The sequence below is a fragment of the Coregonus clupeaformis genome, chromosome 8 (assembly GCF_020615455.1).
Source record: "Coregonus clupeaformis isolate EN_2021a chromosome 8, ASM2061545v1, whole genome shotgun sequence".
Taxonomy (NCBI): Eukaryota; Metazoa; Chordata; class Actinopteri; order Salmoniformes; family Salmonidae; genus Coregonus; species Coregonus clupeaformis.
In genome coordinates, this window is record NC_059199.1 from 27646323 (window position 1) to 27665548 (window position 19226).

Here is a 19226-nt window from a genome sequence, read left to right on the forward strand (position 1 = left end):
TGTTACGTTACAGCCTTATTCTAAAATTGACTCAATTGTTTTTTCCCCTCATCAATCTACGCACAATACCCCATAATGACAAAGCAAAAACAGGTTTAGAAAATGTTGGAACATTTATTAAAAATGAGAAAATAAAATATCACATTACATAAATATTCAGACCCTTTACTCAGTACTTTGTTGAAGCAACTTTGGCAGCGATTACAGCCTCAAGTCCTCTTGGGTATGACGCTAAAAACTTGGCACACCTATATTTGGGGAGTTTCTCCTATTCTTCTCTGCAGATCCTCTCAAGCGCTGTCAGGTTGGATGGGGAGCATCGCTGCACAACTATTTTCAGGTGTCTCCAGAGATGTTAGATCGGGTTCAAGTTCGGGCTCTGGCTGGGCCACTCAAGGACATTCGGAGACTTGTCCCGAACCCACTCCTGCGTTGTCTTGGCTGTGTTTTTAGGGTCGTTGTCCTGTTGGAAGGTGAACTTTCGCCCCAGTCTGAGGTCCTGAGCAGGTTTTCATCAAGGATCTCTCTGTATTTTGCTCCGTTCATCTTTCCCTCGATCCTGACTAGTCTCCCAGTCACTGCCGCTGGAAAACCTCCCCACAGCATGATGCTGCCACCTCCATGCTTCACCGTAGGGATGGTGCAAGGTTTCCTCCAGACGTGACGCTTGGCATTCAAGACAAATAATTTAATCTTGGTTTCATCAGACCAGAGCATGTTGTTTCTCATGGTCTGATAGTGCTTTAGTTGTCTTTTGGCAAACTCCAAGCGGGCTGTCATGTGCCTTTTACTGAGGAGTGGCTTCCATCTGGCCACTCTTCCATAAAGGCCTGATTAGTGGAGTGCTGCAGAGATGGTTGTCCTTCTGGAAGGTTCTCCCATCTCCACAGAGGAACTCTGGAGCTCTGTCAAAGTGACCATTGGGTTCTTGGTCACCTCCCTGACCAAGGCCCTTCTCCCCCGATTGCTCAGTTTGGCAGGCCGGCCAGCTCTAGAAAGAGTCTTGGTGGTTCCATACATCTTCCATTTAAGAATGATGGAGGTCACTGTGTTCTTGGGGACCTTCAATGCTGCAGACATTTTTTGGTACCCTTCCCCATGGATCTGTGCCTCGACACAATCCTGTCTCGGAGCTCTACGGACAATTTGTTCGACCTCATGGCTTGGTTGTTGCTCTGACATGCACTGTCAACTGTGGGACCTTATATAGACAGGTGTGTGCCTTTCCAAATCATGTCCAATCAATTTAATTTAACACAGGTGGACTCCAATCAAGTTGTAGAAACATCTCAAGGATGATCAATGGAAACAGGATGCACCTGAGCTCAATTTCGTGTGTCATAGCAAAGGGTCTGAATACTTATGTAAATAAGGTATTTCTGTTTTTAATAAATTTGCAAACATTTCTAAAACCCTGTTTTCGCTTTGTCATTATGGGGTACTGTGTGTAGATTGATAAGGAAAACATTTAATTTAATACATTCTTAATAAACTTAATAAAATGTGGAAAAATGGAAGGGGTCTGAATACTTTCCAAATGCACTGTATATACTGAGCAAAAATATAAACGCAACATGAAGTTTTGGTCCCATGTTTCATGAGCTAGAAGATAAAAGATTCCAGAAATGTTCCATACACACAAAAAATTTATTTCTCTCAAATGTTGTGCACAAATTTGTTTACATCCCTGTTGTTAGTATTTCTCCTTTGCCAAGATAATCCATCCACCTGACAGGTGTGGCATATCAATAAGCTGATTAAACAGAATGATCATTACACAGGTTCGCCTTGTGCTGGGAACAATATAAGGCCACTCTAAAATGTGCAGTTTTGTCACACAACATATTGCCACAGATGTCTTAAGTTTTGAGGGAGCGTGCAATTGGCATGCTGACTGTAGGAATGTCCACCAGAGCTGTTGCCAGAGAACTGAATGTTAATTTCTCTACCATAAACCGCCTCCAACGTCGTTTTAGAGAATTTGGCAGTACGTCCAATCGGCCTCACAACTGCAGACAACTTGTAACCACGCCAGCCTAGGACCTCCACATCCGTCTTCTTCACCTGCGGGATGGAATGAGACCAGCCACCCGGACAGCTGATGAAACTGAGGAGTATTTCTGTTGTGGGGAAAAAAAGCCCTTTTGTGGGGAAAAACTCATTCTGCTTGGCTGGGCCTGGCTCCCAAGTGGGTGGGCCTATGGCCACCCATGGCTGCTCCCCTGCCCAGTCATGTGAAATCCATAGATTAGGGCCTAATTTATTTATTTGAATTGACTGATTTCCTTATATGAACTGTAACTCAGTAAAATCGTTGAAATTGTTGCATGTTGCGTTTATATTTTTGTTCAATATATATATATATATATATATATATATTTATACTGCGGACTCCGGCATTGCTCATCCTAATATTTATATATTTCTTAATTCCATTATTTTACTCTTAGATTTGTGTGTATTGATGTGAATTGTTAGATATTATTGCACTGTTGGAGCTAGGAACACAAGCATTTCGCTACACCCGCAATAACATCTGCTAAATATGTGTATGCGACCAATAAAATTTGATTTGATTACTCCACGTGCTTAATCTAGCCTAGGCTACTTTTGTTTTGAGCCGATTTCGCAGCCGTGTGCTTTGAACGGGGCAACTGACGCACGCCCGGGAGGCAGCCCGGTTACAAAACGAATGCATTCACTTTTCACCCAGAGGAAACTCCTTCACCGGGATATCCCGGGCCAGATAATCGAATCCCCTCAGTTAATTGTTAGCCCGCCCCTTGATCGCATCACGAGACCCCGCTTTTCACTTTCCCCACTCACAGAACCGAAGGCATCGCGGGAACAGAGGTCTATCAGTGTATGCAGATGCTTTCTGTCGATTGAATTCCGGTTTAGTCTACACAAGCATACGTTTATCACCCCCACATGAGGCTGCTGAGGGGAGGACCACTCATAAAAATGTCTGGAATGGAGTTCATAGAATGGTATCAAACACATGGAAACCATGTGTTTGATGAGTTTGATACCATTCCATACATTGATTAAAATAAGCTTCTCATAGGCCTACTGTAATAACTAGTAACATTTTTGCTCATGGGGATTCAGGTGGTAGAGCATGCGGATCTGTCTGTCAACTGAAAACAAATGGGAAAACACACTCAACAGGAACTGATAGAAAGTTACAGGTGGCCACAATCAAAGGCTAAAGTGCGCCCTCATGAGGTTATGCTCGTTGAATGCTCGTTCTACACATAAGTAGGCCAGTAGCTGCTTCAAGTTGGGGACTGCCACACACAGTGAGCTTTTCATGATTCGTTTTTCTACTGAGGTCATATCATTTGGTTTGCAGAAAATGAAACGCAAATGTTTTTGTAATGACATGTTATTTGAATAAAACACTTTTTAAATGAAAGATGACCTACAGCAGTGGTTCCCAACCTTTTTTGGTTGCTGTACCACCAACTGAATTTTGCTCTGCCTGGAGTATCCCTGAAGTACCCCCTCATGTGCATTTTACCATTAGGCCTATGGTCTCATGAGTCTTCTCAAGTATCACCAGGGTAGTACTAGTACCCCTGGTTGAGAACCACTAACCTACAGCATATTCAACAGATAATATTGTTATGAGAATACATGGTACATTGAGTGCACAATGTTAACGTTCTCTAAAATGGCTTTGGAAGCATTGTTTGCCCATGGGCATCAGTTGAACCAGACTCACTGCAGTAATTAATTAATCTCATATTAATTTACTGAATAGACAGTGTTTGTATTGACTTGCTGTGTGTTATGATTATGGAATTGAAAAATAAATAAAAAACAAATGGCCATATACACTTAGTATACCAAACATTAGGAACAGCCCCCCCCACAACAAAGTGCCTATTTAAAGCCCTCCATCTGTCACTCAGAAACGTATTATAGTGTCTCTGCCTGCCAGCTGAAAATCTTTGCCAGTGTGTGCATGTGTAGGCTACCTGCCCCTCCCCTCCGAAGCATAGGCTACTGTAGTGGTAGCCTACTGACGTTACAAGCGTGATCCAGAAATGAGGGAGAGAGATTTTTAATTAGAGACGTGGATTCACTTTTTGGGGATTTTCGGACAATTTGGGATGATGCACACCTTGTTCAGACAAGTGTGTGCAACATCCTAAATTGTCATAAAATCAAAAAATGGTGGTGGAAAATTATGTTTTATGAAGACAGTACACATTATTCCTGTTTTCCTATTAAACCTAGTTTACATTTTAGTCATTTAGCAGACGCTCTTATCCAGAGCGACTTACAGTTAGTGAGTGCATACATTTTCATACTGCCCCCCCGTGGGAATCGAACCCACAACCCTGACGTTGCAAACGCCATGCTCTACCAACTGAGCTACACGGGAGAAAAGTATGCCTTTGCAGGATGCTTTATGTACAAGCTGGTCCACGGGAGTGTATTACCGGGAATGCAAATCAATCCTAGACGATAGTACAGGCTTCTGATGTTAACATGCAAGAAACCATTGTTGCATCAATGGTTGTAAAGATGGGGAGAGGTCTCTCCGTAATAAAGAGATGCTCTGCTTTTTTGACACCACACTCCACAAAGCAAGTCCTGCAGGCTCTAGTTTTATTTTATCTTGATTATTGTCCAGTCATATGGTCAAGTGCTGCAAAGAAAGACCTAGTTAAGCAGCAGCTGGCCCAGAACAGAGCGGCACTTCTTGCTCTTCATTGTAATCAGAGGGCTAATATTAATACTACACATGCCAGTCTCTCTTGGCTGAGAGTTGAGGAAAGACTGACTGCGTCACTTCTTGTTTTTATAAGAAACATTAATGTGTTGGAAATTCCTAATTGTTTGCATAGTCAACTTACACTTAAGTGATAATGCCCGAGAAGCCAGTGTTTGGAGGATATATTGGCACGGATGTTGTTAGGCCCAAGACGAAGTCTCCGTCCCAATATATCCTCCAAACACCAGCTTTGAGGGCATTATCACTTTTATACATATTTTCATTAAAAACGTTATTTTGATTAATTTATTCATACTATTTCTTCCTTCCACAAGATATAGTCCCGACACAAATCTAGGGTTGCTACCTAAACCGACTGCTCGTTTGTTCTATCGGATCGGTTGCCAAAGACGCGACCCAGTCGTTCGTTCTAAATGTTCCATTGCCATACTGGCTGGCAATGTTCTTATCCCTTGCTTGCTAGCTAGCCAACTACGGCTAACTTACAGTCACGTCAAACAGTGCAGCCAGAATAACAAAAGAGTAGCTGCATTTGCATTTGTTTAAGCTGTTTTCTAGTGACATTTATTTGGATACATCCATAACAATGAGCTAATGAGGCGCCATTTCACCTGGCATGGAAAATGTACTCTCTCGTCAGGACACTGTTGTTCAGAGGAGCTAGCCAACAGCACAGCTAACACAATCACTTCAAACTGAAGCTGGAAAGACTGCAAACTAGCTGCACTTCGTTTCATTTTACCTTTTTTCAATTGACATTTTTTTGTATATATCCATAACAATGATGCCAGCTGATTCATGATTTCGACTGGCTGAGAAACGCTGCCTGCCTTTCTGTCTCGTCCTGACTCCGGACATGTTCATTACTATGGGACAGCTGGAGATTGAATTTGAATATTGAAACAATGTTGCAAATGTCGAAGAGACAGACAGCAAGGTTTATACAAATCTCTGCTGTTGGAAACTAAATGTTAGTCTAAAAGAAATGTGAGATAATGTCTAGATGCTTTTTATAGTGGAGATCAAGTTTATAAATTGCCTGGCTGGGCTGATGAGACAGTGGATTGCGCAGTTAGATGGAACAGAGTAAATAGGCATTTTAATGTAATAGATTTAGCCGGTGGTAACTTGTGGAATAGACACTGGCTGGAATGCGGTTTTAACCAATCAGCATTCAGGATTAGACCCACCTGTTGTATAAACAGCACTGACATACACACTTACCCCACCAGACATGCCACCAGGGGTCTTTTCACAGTCCCCAGGTCCAGAACAAATTCAAGGTGATGTACAGTATTATACAGAGCCATGAATGAGTGCATGGAACTCCCTTCCATCTTATGTAGCGCAAGTGAACAGCACACCTGGTTTCAAAAAACAAATAAATCAACACCTCACATCACAACGCCTCTCCCCCATGTGACCTACTTGTTAAGTGTATGTGCTGACATGTGTGTACTGATATATGCACACACACACACACTACATGTTAATGTTTTTAAATGTATGTAAATTGTAAAGTCTTTTTTTTGTCTGTAATGTCTTTTTCGTTATGTGTCGGACCCCAGTAAGACTAGCTGTCGCCATTGGCGTCGGCTAATGGGGATCCTAATAAATCCAATTATGCTGATGGCAGAGTCAGGAATAACATAAGCAGCATGAGTCCATGGCCCCATCCTGCCTGGTGTCAACGGTACAGGCTGGTGGTGGTGGTGTAATGGTGTGGGGAATTGTTTTCCTGGCACACGTTTGGTAGTAGTTCACTTCAATCCAATCAAGACATAATTGCTCAACTTTTGGTTGTTTTTGGGAGAAGGAACAATTCATTAAATCAATGATCTAATCTATTGAGTTCTTGAGGAATCATAATCACAACTTTAAACAAAACCTCAGTCAGAAAAACCTGAGTAAGAAACATGTAATATGAAGAAGTGACAGCAGCACACAAAAATTACACCAGACCAGGGCAGGCTGAACATACTCATCTAATTTGTTTATCGATGGACTTTGCATTACAAGGACATTACTATTATCTATTACTGTAATATTACTACTCTAGACTGCTTCACTGTGTTTGCATGTCATTGTCCTCCAAGTGTATCTCCCTCCTGTGAAATCTCTCTGTTTAGTTGAGAGAAAATTGAAGTCTCTTCATGCAGTTCTGTATGATGGCCGCTAGGTGGCGTAAGTGCTCTACTTCTTTATGAAGAAGTCATTGCACATCACCGTGAGGCAGGACACCAGGGTGACATACTCCTTGAAGTCAACAGTGTTGTCTTTGTTAGAGTCCAGGTCCTTGAAGATTCTGTCCACTGCTGACTTGTCACTGGCTTTCTGCAAACAGAGAGAATGCAGAAGAAAGAAGGGGGAGGTTAATAATTTCTCTATCCGATGGGGTCCGTTTCAATATTTCGGGATGCCATTGCTGGAGTTAGCAAGCATTGTTTATTTGAGATGTATTCAGAAACGGACCCCATCTTTCCAGCTTTCCTATTCTGCCCAGCCCAATGAATCTCAGAAGAGAGAGCACTGATCCAGCCTCTAGTGCAGGGGTTTCAAACTCAATTGCTGGAGGGCCTCACCTAGTTGTCTAGGTCTTCACTCGACACAAATTGAAAGGAAATAACAAAAATCAGCAGACACACCCCACTGGGCAAAAACTGGTTGAGTCAACGTTGTGTCCATGTCATTTCAACCCCAAAATTAAATGTGATGATGTTGAATCAACGTGGAAAACTGATTGGATAAAAAAAAAGTTAGCAACATAAGGGAATTTCATATTTTTTTCACTCAACTTTGAACCTAAATCCAATGACATGGTACAATTTTTGTTGATTTCACGCTGAATTCACATTAGTTGACAACTCAACCAAATGTAAATCAAAACTAGACGTTGAACTGACGTCTGTGCCCAGTGGGACGGCCCTCCAGGAATTCAGCTTGACACACCTGCTGTAGTGCAACAAGAAATCTGATCCCAGATCATTAGGACTTGCTCAGTCTCACTCACCCCCAGCATCTCCCCTAGTTCAGCCTCGAGCAGCTCTTTCAGCTCGATCTTGCTGAGGGTGAACTTGTCCCCCTCCTTCCCAGAGTACTTGTGGAAGGAGGCGATGAGGAGAGACATGGCCTGCTGGATCCCAGACATGGTGACTATAGTTGAAGGGGAAACAGAGAGGGACACATAACCTATTAGAAGCACTATATAAAAAAGTTTCTGGACATTATTGTTCTAGCTCACTATAGGTAAAGATATTTTTTGTGCATTCTTTCACTCTCAAAGCATGAAAACTCAATTCGGTGGGGCATTAAACCATTTAAATGAATTCACTGAGAGCGTATGGTTGTTGCGTTGCATCATGGCTTCTGTCTCTTGTGTTTTTCTCTGTATTTTCCATGGAGAGGGAGAAAAATAAACCCTGGTTTCTGCAGAGCCCATGTTAGCACCATATTCCCTACATATCCCTGGTCAAAACAAAGTAGTGCACTACATAGGGAATAGGGTGCCATTTGGGAGGCAACCATGGTCTCTACCACAGGTTCTATGGTGAAAGACACAGGCACTGTTACGGCAACGCCCTGCTCTCCTGGTAATTCACATGACTCCAGATGAGGAAACAGGTAAAGGTCTGGGCAAATCCCATCTGTGGATTACTCTCCTACTTAATAACACTCGACCATATTTTTCCATATGCTGTGTGTTTACCCTAAGAGAGTCTTCTTTAATCTTCTTGTGTGTGTGTGTGTGCCCCTGCTATTTAGGGTGTGGCTGAGGGAGGAAAGGGTAGAGCCAAGGTAACAATAGCCAGATGAAACAGAGAAAAAATTAAGGAATTAAAGAATGAATGAAGGGAGAGTAAGAAAAAGGGAATGAGAACAGGAGAACCAAATATTGTCGCTTTCCGGAGATGATACATACTGAGTAGTGTGCACAGTGATATGTTAAACCCAACCTGTCCCGTGCAATGTAAAACACAATACTACAGAATGACTGGTTTGCAAGCCTCAGTTATGCATTGTAATAAGACAACCACAATAGGAACCAAAGAAGGACATTTCGTTTTAAAGTGAGCGAATATCAAGAGAAAAATGAAAGTGCCCAAATCAAAACATACTAACCGAGGATTACATTTAAAAACTCTGCAGTAACATTGAAGTTTAAACATTAGTTAAGAAAACTAAGATTACATTTTCTACTCACCGAGATGTAGGAAGAATGACAAAGCAAAGTAGAAAGTTAGTGTACGGAGAGAGTGAGAGACTGATGGAGAGAGGGATGTAATGAGTGTTTCATACATCACCACACCCTCCACCCCTCCCTCTATCTTGCTCCTTAAATTCTCTTCCCCCTCTCTCTTTCTCTCTCTGGTACATTAACTATTTTACTCTTCTCTTCATTCATTCATTTATCGTTCATTTATCATGTTACCTGATAGTGTTAACAGTCTGGAAATTTACATCACATTGCATAATAGTGGATGTTTAGCTTGGTGCACCTGACATGGTCTAAATCCTTGCATTATATCCAACCATTAATTCCCAAGACTTTAGATGCAATACAATACATTCACTGCCGTTCTCACAATATAGGTAAAACAACGCATTTAGATAAAGTTTACTTTGAGCTTATGACCAGCATCCTATGGTTGTATTGTATGTTGACCAGAGAGTGGATTTGCTTAAGAATTATTTTGATTGCAAAGTATTAAAGCCCATAATTTATTATTGGCTGCCAAACAGGCCTACTTTTGTAACTTGTTCGTAATGCAAATGGGTGACGCTAACATTGAATCTGCCAACTAGTATGTCTTATTGATACTGCGTTATTGACAACACGTTCTTGATACTGTGCACTGGTGGTTTAAAGTTCACATACAGTGTAGTGTCCTACAGACTTGAATTACATTGTACTTATGGATAAGGACAGTCATACTGTAGATACAGTATACTGATGTACATATAATATGAGTTCCATTCGAACAGTAAAGATAGCACATTGCAAAGTTGACTATATGAGAACACATTCAACTTATTTAAGTGTGGTAAGGCAGCAGATCTATAATTAAATTTCACTCAGGATTGCGTCCCAAACGGCACCATATTCCCTACATAGTGCAATACTTTTGATGGGCCCTGGTCAAAAGCACTATAAAGGGAATAAGGTGCCATTTGGGATGCAGGTTATGACTGGATATGTGTTTAACAGAGGGAAATGAACACAGCTTCACAGCTCTGCTTGTCTGTGTGAATCATGCAGTATCATTTATATAATTACAACATGTCCCAAAAGCCTGCGGTTTCCTTGGTCACAATTAACTTCAGTCTCCAGTTAGATTCTTAGACGCATTTAAAGGAATTGCTTCACAACTTCACCAAACATCTTTCAACTGGGAGGCATGGGCTGTATTCACTAGAGGATAAATAGTTTACAATATGTATAAATGACGTAATTGATTGTGATTTGCATCAAATGTAATGGGATAAACATAATCTCTGTAAAGCCTGGACTTGTTTAGTGCCACTGAGGTAAACTGTAATGTACTGTACCTTGAGTTACAGTACTATAATACTACTGTATTTACTGAGAAGAAAACACTTTTACTCGCCAACACATATTACATCATTTCTGTATTGTAGCTCTTCACATTAATCTCTGGTTTTACTTGCACTAAAATATATGACATTATATGACACACACACACACACACACAAAACAGGCCTAGGCAGAGTCTCTGTCCGGTGCTCTTTCTTTGTTGCTTTGAGAAATTATCATCAACTTCATCTTGTGATACTCTTCTAAAGCTTGCAAGAAGAAGAATAGAAACCCTGACCCACACACTGTTGCAAGATTCCAACAGTTTGTTGAGTTCAACATTTTGAGTCAGAGTAATTCGTCAGGCTTGGTTCTGTTACTGTAAAGCTTGAATTGGAGACAGAGAAAGATGTGCTTTATGTACCACTCCCATAACTCCCTGCATGCTTTTAAAAATGTGCATCTAGATTACTGTGTGGGGCTGGTTCTCCTTCAAATCACTCATGTGTGTATGTGTGTGTGTGTGTGTGTGTGTGTGTGTGTGTGTGTGTGTGTGTGTGTGTGTGTGTGTGTGTGTGTGTGTGTGTGTGTGACTCAGTGAGGAAGCTGAATGTGTGTGTGTATACTAGTTCCAGTCAAGTTCTGCAAACAGAGTTCCTCCTGACTCACTGGATAAACCTGGGAGTGTTATGGTAGTGAGTGGGTCCACTCTTCCTCCACTGTGATTTAATTCCACATTTCTGAGGTTGACATGACCATGAGCAGATGAGTCAGACAGGCGCCTGACTGAACATAATTATAAACATCTGAGCGTCAGGCCCATCTCCACCATTGCAACCAATGCAGTCTTGGTGGTCATCGTGTGTGTGTGTGTGTGTGTGTGTGTATGTATGTGTGGGTGTGTGCATAAATGTGTTTGTGTGCATGGATGTGTGCATGCGTGTGGTCAATGGTTTAATCAAGTATGCATGCATTATGTGCACTTTCTTGGATTTCTGCATTTGTCTGTACGTGTATACATTGTATATATTTCTCCTTGGAATTCGTCCTTAATTCAACAAGTCTTCAAGATAGCATGAGCCTCCAACACAATAGGATCCAATTTAATGGTCAAAATGTCACCTATGTTTGGTATCTATAAGAATACCATTGAATATCCCCTTGACCTTAGGATGTCGCAATATGTACTCGTATGTTATATCTCATAATTTACATTTTAGTCATTTAGCAGACACTCTTATCCAGAGCGACTTACAGTTAGTGAGTGCATACATTATTTATTTTTATTTTTTATTTTTCATACTGGCCCCCGTGGGAATTGAACCTACAACCCTGGTGTTGCAAACGCCATGCTCTACCAACTGAGTGTCACACCCTGGCTCTGGGACTCATTATGTTGAGCCAGGGTGTGTTCATTTCTATGTGTGTATTTCTATGTTGGTGTTCATTCTAGTTTGTTGTATTCTATGTTTGCCTGAGTGACTCCCAATCAGAGGCAACGAGTGTCAGCTGTTGGCTGGTTGTCTCTGATTGGGAGCCATATTTAAACTGTATGTTTTCCCTTTGTGGTTGTGGGTTTTTGTTCCGTGTTCGGTCATTGATACCGTGGACGTCACGAGTCGTGTTTTGTTTTGTATTTTGACGCTTTAACTAATTAAAGTCATGTTTGTTCATCACGCTGCGCCTTGGTCTACTCCTTACCTCGACCTTGACACTGAGCTACATCCCTCATGGTGACACAAACATATTTTAGTTGTCTGTGAAGATGTTTGTGTTCTCATATGATGCGTTGGTAATATATATATGTGTGGATGTGTGCCTGCTGTTTATTTAGCTATTGCTCCTATATGTGAGCACTGGGTAATAAAGGCCTGGGTTGTGTGTGTGTGTGTGTGTGTGTGTGTGTGTGTGTGTGCATGCGTGTGTGTCAGTGGGACTCTGTTGTTTCCTACAGTATCTTACACAATTGAAACATCAGTCACTCGGGACCCTGGGACTGAATACCTCCCTCTGCAACTGGATCCTGGACTTTCTGACGGGCCACCCCTAGGTGGTGAGGGTAGGTAACAACACATCTGCCACGCTGAACCTCAAAACGGGGGCCCATCAGGGGTGTGTGCTTAGTCCCCTTCTGTAGTCCCTGTTCACCCACGACTGTGTGGCCACGCATGACTCCAACACCATCATCAAGTTTGCTGGTAGGCCTGTTCACTGACGATGATGAGACAGCCTACAGGGAGGAGGTCAGAGACCTGGCAGAGACCTCTCCATCAATGTCAGCAAGACAAAGTAAGTGATCGTACCCAACTCCTTCTCTCAATCTAAACGCTGTTATCTTTAAAGGAGAGAAAATATAAAAGGAGGAGCACACAGTAGAGGTTAATGTAAGCAGCAGGGTGATGTGGTTGTTTGTGTATGTGAGGGTTGACAGTAACACATAGAATAAGTAGACCTGGGTTGTATTTATTAAGGCACATCTTAGCAAATCCTTCTGCAACGGAAAATGAGAACTAGTTTCTCGTTGCACTCATTCTTGTAGTCCCTCCCTTTTTCAGTCAGTTTTCTTCCATATAACCATGAGGTGCCATAGCTCAAGTTGAACAGTAGGATTGCCATACTCTCCTGACATCTAGTGGTCAAATATGGAACTGTGGCCTGATCACAGTTATTCCAGAAACAGAAGATAAGAACTTTGGTCAGAGCCAAACCTTGTACTTGTTTTTAATACATTAGACATACTTTGAGACAGGCATTGTAAATGGAACTACATGTGTTAGTTTTATTGAACTATCCAAAATGGAAATTGTATCTAAATAGTTGAAATCGAAATTCTCTGAAAACATTTCTTCTGAGAATGAGTTTACATATAGACTCTCAAATCAATGATCAATGACTTCCAACCCAGTGAGCAAAACTGGTTGAAAATATTTTGTTTACATTGCAAAACTGGTTGAAATTATGTATTTTTAACCAGTTTTGCGCCCAGGGAGGTGGGAACGTATCTAGTGTTGTCTCACTTAAATTACTGTTTTTTGTTGTTGTCTCATTTAACACAGTCCACTATAGAGTTTTACAGTATTCTGTAAAATGCACATAGCACAAAGTGAGTAGAAATGATGTTATGAGATGATACCGAGAGAAGTCCCCATTCTAAAACCCTTATGTGTGTCACATGGGCGTGTAACTCATGTGGACACACTGTTTATACTATTTGTGCAACCTCCCCCTCCACCCACGGTTACCTAGCAACGCCCCTGTTTGCCTTGTAACCAATAACATTGGTTGGCAGCAAAGTAGGCCCTACCTAAGTATACTCAGAGAACAAGAGTGAGAGAAAGAGAGAGAGAGAGGGTAGGCCCTACCGAGAGAGAGAGAGCGAGAGAGAGAGAAAGAGAGAGAGAGAGGAAATAACAGCTTATCCGGACCCTGCTTCTGTTACCCAACTTGCACCAGACTATGACACACAATGAGAAAGGCCTTGTTGGAAAATAATTATATGAAAATATAGCCCACTATGTGTCCTATAATTCAACCACCCTACAGTTATTTTGATGGCCTCTGTTACATACAGTGTATTCGGAAAGTATTCAGACCCCTTGACTTTTTCCACATTTTGTTACGTTACAGCCTTATTCTAAAATGGATTAAATTGTTTTTTCCCCTCATCAATCTACACACAATACCCCATAATGACAAAGCAAAAACAGGTTCAAGTCCGGGCTCTGGCTGGGCCACTCAAGGACATTCAGAGACTTGTCCCGAAGCCACTCCTGCGTTGTCTTGGCTGTGTGCTTAGGGTCATTGTCCTGTTGGAAGGTGAACCTTCGCCCCCAGTCTGAGGTCCTGAGCGCTCTGGAGCAGGTTTTCATCCAGGATCTCTCTGTACTTTGCTCCGTTCATCTTTCCCTCGATCCTGACTAGTTTCCCAGTCCCTGCCGCTGAAAAACATCCCCACAGCATGATGCTGCCACCACCATGCTTCACCGTAGGGATGGTGCCAGGTTTCCTCCAGACGCTTGGCATTCAGGCCAAAGAGTTCAATCTTGGTTTCATCAGACCAGAGAATCTTGTTTCTCATGGTCTGAGAGTCCTTTAGGTGCCTTTTGGCAAACTCCAAGAGGGCTGTCATGTGCCTTTTACTGAGGAGTGGCTTCCGTCTGGCCACTCTACCATAAAGGCCTGATTGGTGGAGTGCTGCAGAGATGGTTGTCCTTCTGGAAGGTTCTCCCATTTCCACAGAGTAACTCTGTCAGAGTGACCATAGGGTTCTTGGTCACCTCCCTGACCAAGGCCCTTCTCCCCCGATTGCTCAGTTTGGCCGGGCGGACAGCTCTAGGAAGAGTCTTGGTGGTTCCAAACTTCTTCCATTTATGAATGATGGAGGCCACTGTGTTCTTGGGGACATTCAATGCTGCAGAAATGTTTTGGTACCCTTCCCCATGGCTGGTTTTTGCTCTGAAATGCACTGTCAACTGTGGGACCTTATATACACAGGTGTGTGCCTTTCCAAATCATGTCCATTCAATTGAATTTACCACAGGTGGACTCCAATGAAGTTGTAGAAACATCTCAAGGATGATCAATTGAAACAGGATGCACCTGAGCTCAATTTCGAGTCTCATAGCAAAGGGTATGAATACTTATGTTCTGTTTTTTATTTTTAATACGTTTGCAAAAATGTCTAAAAACCAGTTTTTACTTTGTCATTATAGGGTATCGTATGTAGATTGATTTTACATTTTAGTCATTTAGCAGACGCTCTTATCCAGAGCGACTAACAGTTAGTGAGTGCATACATTTTTCATACTGGCCCCCCGTGGGAAACGAACCCACAACCCTGGCGTTGCAAGCGCCATGCTCTACCAACTGAGCTACAGGGGACTACATATGAGGAACAATTTTTATTTGATAAATGTTAGAATAAGGCTGTACCATAACAAAATGTGGAAAAAGTCAAGGGGTCTGAATACTTTCCGAATGCACTGTACAATCAAATCAAACACAAAATCCAGAATGTATAAACTGTATTGTATTTCCAAATCAAAATGTTGCACAATTTTCAACCTAATCGTGTATTTCCTCAATAAAAATAAGAATAGACAGATGTCTGGCCAAAGAGCATGAGGACAGAGGGTGTGTACTGCGTACTGTCATGTAGAACATTCTGAGCATTCCTCTCTGTGGTTCCAAGTGAATCTTTATCAGTAACACAAGGGAACTCCCTCTTACTTCTGTGTCAAATCCAGGTGGGATTTACATCATAAGTATGAAAATGTATGTAAGTCGCTCTGGATAAGAGTGTCTGCTAAATGACTGAAATGTAAATGTAATCTGTACAAGACTGAAATCACAGGTAAAGCTGTGAAATGACATGGTATATGGGGTCTTTATTGGTCAGTTTCCCAGACACACATTAATCCTAGTTCTGGACAAAAAAGCAAGCTCAACAGAGATTCTCCATTAAAAGTGCTTTTACTCCAGGAGGCTGCTCTACGAGGCTGCTGATGGGAGAACGGCTCATAACATAACATCTGGAAACCATGTGTTTGATATATTTGTTACCATTCCACTCATTCCGCTCGTCATTACCACGAGCCCGTTCGCCCCAATTAAGGTGCCACCAGCCTCCTGTGGCCTAATCAGTGTCCAAGAAGCCACCCCTAAGACTATTATGCTTTTTTTTGTAGACAAAGATATCAACACACATCTACAATATTTGTATTCTAATTTAACTCCAATAGACTAGCTATAACACATGTACGACCTGCATCTATAACTACTTTCTCTCTAATGCATGCACGCAAGCACACACACACACACACACACACACACAAAATAATGACAACAACTCCTTGGTTTTTGTGTTTAATGGACAGTGTGATCATTACAAAAGTGAAAATTACAACCCTTCTTTTCTCCGTGCCCCTTCCTCCTCTCCTCTTTTCATTCCTCACTTCCCCATCTTCTTCTTGTGCATCTGGTAGCACTGTTCACAGGCGATGGACAGACCCACAACGAGAGAAACAAACTCCTCAAAGTTCACCTCTCCATCACCATTAGAGTCCAGATCCTTCATGATCTTGTCTACTGTGGCTGGGTCCTTCTGAGACTGAAAGGAAGACAGGGATGTTTTAATACTACTAAATGTAAATACTGTAGTTTCACTAACAGTAATAGGGGACAACAGTTGAAGTCGCTACTCTTCATTGGGCAGATACATGACAAGTAGGGCAATTTTTTTTGCGGACCACCTGACCAAGGAAAACTCTGGGCCCTATTACCTAAGCCCCTGAGTTTTTCCTGGTCAAGTCACGTGATCAGGAAAAACTCCTGGCCCTAATCATAAAGTGTGCATGTTTTCTGTATCAAATTAACAGGGAGTGCTACTACAGCTAATAGTAGATAGTAATAGAGATAATATACTATACATCCCAAATGGCATCCTATTGCCTAAACAGTGCACAACTTTTAACCAGAGCCCTATAGGCCCTGGTCAAAAGTAATGCACTATATAGGGAATAGGGTGCCATTTGATACACAGACATAGTAGAGATAGTAGTAGAGATGGCCACCTTGAGGAAGCCAGAGAGTTCGTTCTCCATCAGGTCCCTAAGCTCACGGCGGCTCAGAGTGTTGCCACTGCCCTCCTTAGCAGCATACTTGTGGAACACGGTGATCATGGACTCCATGGCACGTTCTAGTTCTGATGGCATGGTTGCAGGTCTAAGTTAGGTTGCACTGAGAGAGAGAGAGAGAGAGAGAGAGAGAGAGAGAGAGAGAGAGAGAGAGAGATTTTTTTTTTGAATGACAGTAAGGGATATCAGTTTCTTTCTCTGGAATTGATCGATCAAAACCTCCATATGCTGAATATTGCCACTGATATGGAAAGCTAAACAAGATTTAGACACATATTGACTTTTGTTGCTTGAGACCCTCAGGGTAGCAAAGCATTCATGTGACTAACTACATGTATCTTTATTCTGGCATACTTTTTTATTTTGTAATTTTTTTTACAGATACTGTACTTTGCAAGATGTTGGCTAAAGGAACTATATTTCATGAGGGAATTTCGTAATCTCTCTGTGTGTGTGTGTGTGTGTGTGTGTGTGTGTGTGTGAGTGTGAGTGTGAGTGTGAGTGTGAGTGTGAGTGTGAGTGTGAGTGAGTGAGTGAGTGAGTGAGTGAGTGAGTGAGTGAGTGTGTGTGTGTGTGTGTGTGTGTGTGTGTGTGTGTGTGTGTGTGTGTGTGTATTTGTGTGTGGGAATGGCCATGTTGAAGAAAATCAGTACCATGTGCCATATGCCCTGCCTATTCCGATGAGTAATGCTCACATGAGTAATCCAGAAAACCACCAACAAAAGTTGATCATAGATTCACTACTAAGTTATTTTCTCTCAAATACAGACCACAAAATACATTCACATACACACCAGTCAGATACAGAGAGTATAGTGAAAAACGTAAAAGAGAGGTAGTGAAAAAGGGTGTGGTATGAGAGAAGAGAGAAAATGACTGAACGTGGAAAAAATGTCAAAAACCGAGGAAAGTAGGGTAGAAGGAAAGACAAACCAGACTCGAGAAAGAGAGGTTGCACCAACACGGAGGAAATAAGTGTGTGTACTTCCACAGTCAGCTCTTAACCCATTCATTCAAAGTGAGCCACACCCTTATTTCAGTCAATTTCTTTCATGTCAAATATTATAAAAAACTCAGATGATCTTTTAGACAAAAAAATTATAATGCACACAATTATAATGCTATAATTGTTTAGTAAACATTATAGGTTATATATCTATGTGTTGACCATGCTCTTTTGCCCTTTTGACAAATGTGATTATTTTAGTTATGAAACGAAGTTTTAAAATCCTTAATCAACGCAGAACGCCAAAAAGGATACTGTAAGTCTGGACTGTAAAAAGTGACTGTTAGTAGACTTTTATATTTACATATGAAAAGTATGACAACTACCCCATAGAAAACTGCACTTCATAGCCAATCGCACAAGACTAGTTCCTGAGTTGGAGGAAGAGATCAGATAGGATTAACATAACTATTTAGCCTGAAGCGACTTTTTACATTCGTAGACAAATAAATTGACTACCAGTCAGACAAGAACAGGAGTATACATATTAGAGGCTGAATTCTTACCGTTCACGAGTGTGGAGTTGGCGATTGAGAAGAGGTTGAATTGTGCAGAGTAGAAAAATATTGCGTCTGAGAATTTATAGACAAGCGCCGCCCTATAGCCTTTGCGCTGCCTTGAGTGAAGTAATGATACCGTGGATATATTGAGCAAGATAGTAGTAGGTCTTTGATAGTAGGTTACCTTGGTAAACCTTGCAAACACAGTCAACGAATATTTTACGTGGTGTAATTAAAAGTATTAACATGACTAACTCATTTACAAGTAGGGCCAATTTTAATTTGATAAACGATTAATAGCCCTAAGTTTTATTAATATCCGACTTATACACAGAATAAACGAGATAGGTTAATAGTGACAATTGAGAGTGAGGTAAAGACAAATAGACATGATAAACGATAATCGATTGTAATGACAATAATAGACAACTTGTTTGAGCAAGCACTATCATTACAGTTGTAAATAATTAGCCCGGCAGTTGTAGCCAGTATTTATGATGGTGACCATCCCTGATACTGCATGTAGTGTCTTTTTCCTGTGTGATTTGTATAAATCTGGGACTGGTCATGATGATGTGTGAGGCCAAACCTATAGGTACCTCCCAATTGGCACCCTATTCCCTAAATTGTGCATTACTTTTGACCAGAGCCCTATGGGCCCTGGTTAAAGGTAGTGCACTATGGAATGGCTAATGGCATTTGGGTGTTTTTTTTATATGAAGCAGCTACAACCTGCTGCTCCAATAAGTCACCCACAGTACACAGTTATGCTCTTATCATCAATAAGATATAATACTAATTTGCT

The 19226-nt window shown here is 41.5% G+C and overlaps 2 protein-coding genes across 3 annotated transcripts; both read right to left on the reverse strand.

Moving 5' to 3' along the window:
- Positions 1 to 6719: 6719 nt before the first annotated feature.
- Positions 6720 to 9034, reverse strand: LOC121571408 (ictacalcin). 2 transcript variants are annotated; one of them, XM_041882836.1, is made up of 3 exons: positions 8949 to 9034; positions 7758 to 7900; positions 6720 to 7081 (listed from the first exon to the last, which is right to left on the reverse strand). In XM_041882836.1, the coding sequence occupies exons 2-3, from the start codon at positions 7893 to 7895 to the stop codon at positions 6941 to 6943; spliced, it is 279 nt and encodes a 92-aa protein (XP_041738770.1). In that variant the 5' UTR covers positions 7896 to 7900; positions 8949 to 9034; the 3' UTR covers positions 6720 to 6940. The 2 variants fall into 2 exon arrangements, with proteins under 2 accessions (XP_041738770.1, XP_041738771.1); XM_041882837.1 differs by having other exon boundaries at positions 8936 to 9025.
- A 7098-nt stretch (positions 9035 to 16132) lies between these two features.
- LOC121571407 (protein S100-A1) lies at positions 16133 to 18536 on the reverse strand. Its single transcript, XM_041882835.1, has 3 exons — positions 18428 to 18536; positions 16853 to 17018; positions 16133 to 16389 (listed from the first exon to the last, which is right to left on the reverse strand). The coding sequence occupies exons 2-3, from the start codon at positions 16991 to 16993 to the stop codon at positions 16231 to 16233; spliced, it is 300 nt and encodes a 99-aa protein (XP_041738769.1). The 5' UTR covers positions 16994 to 17018; positions 18428 to 18536; the 3' UTR covers positions 16133 to 16230.
- Positions 18537 to 19226: the final 690 nt, after the last annotated feature.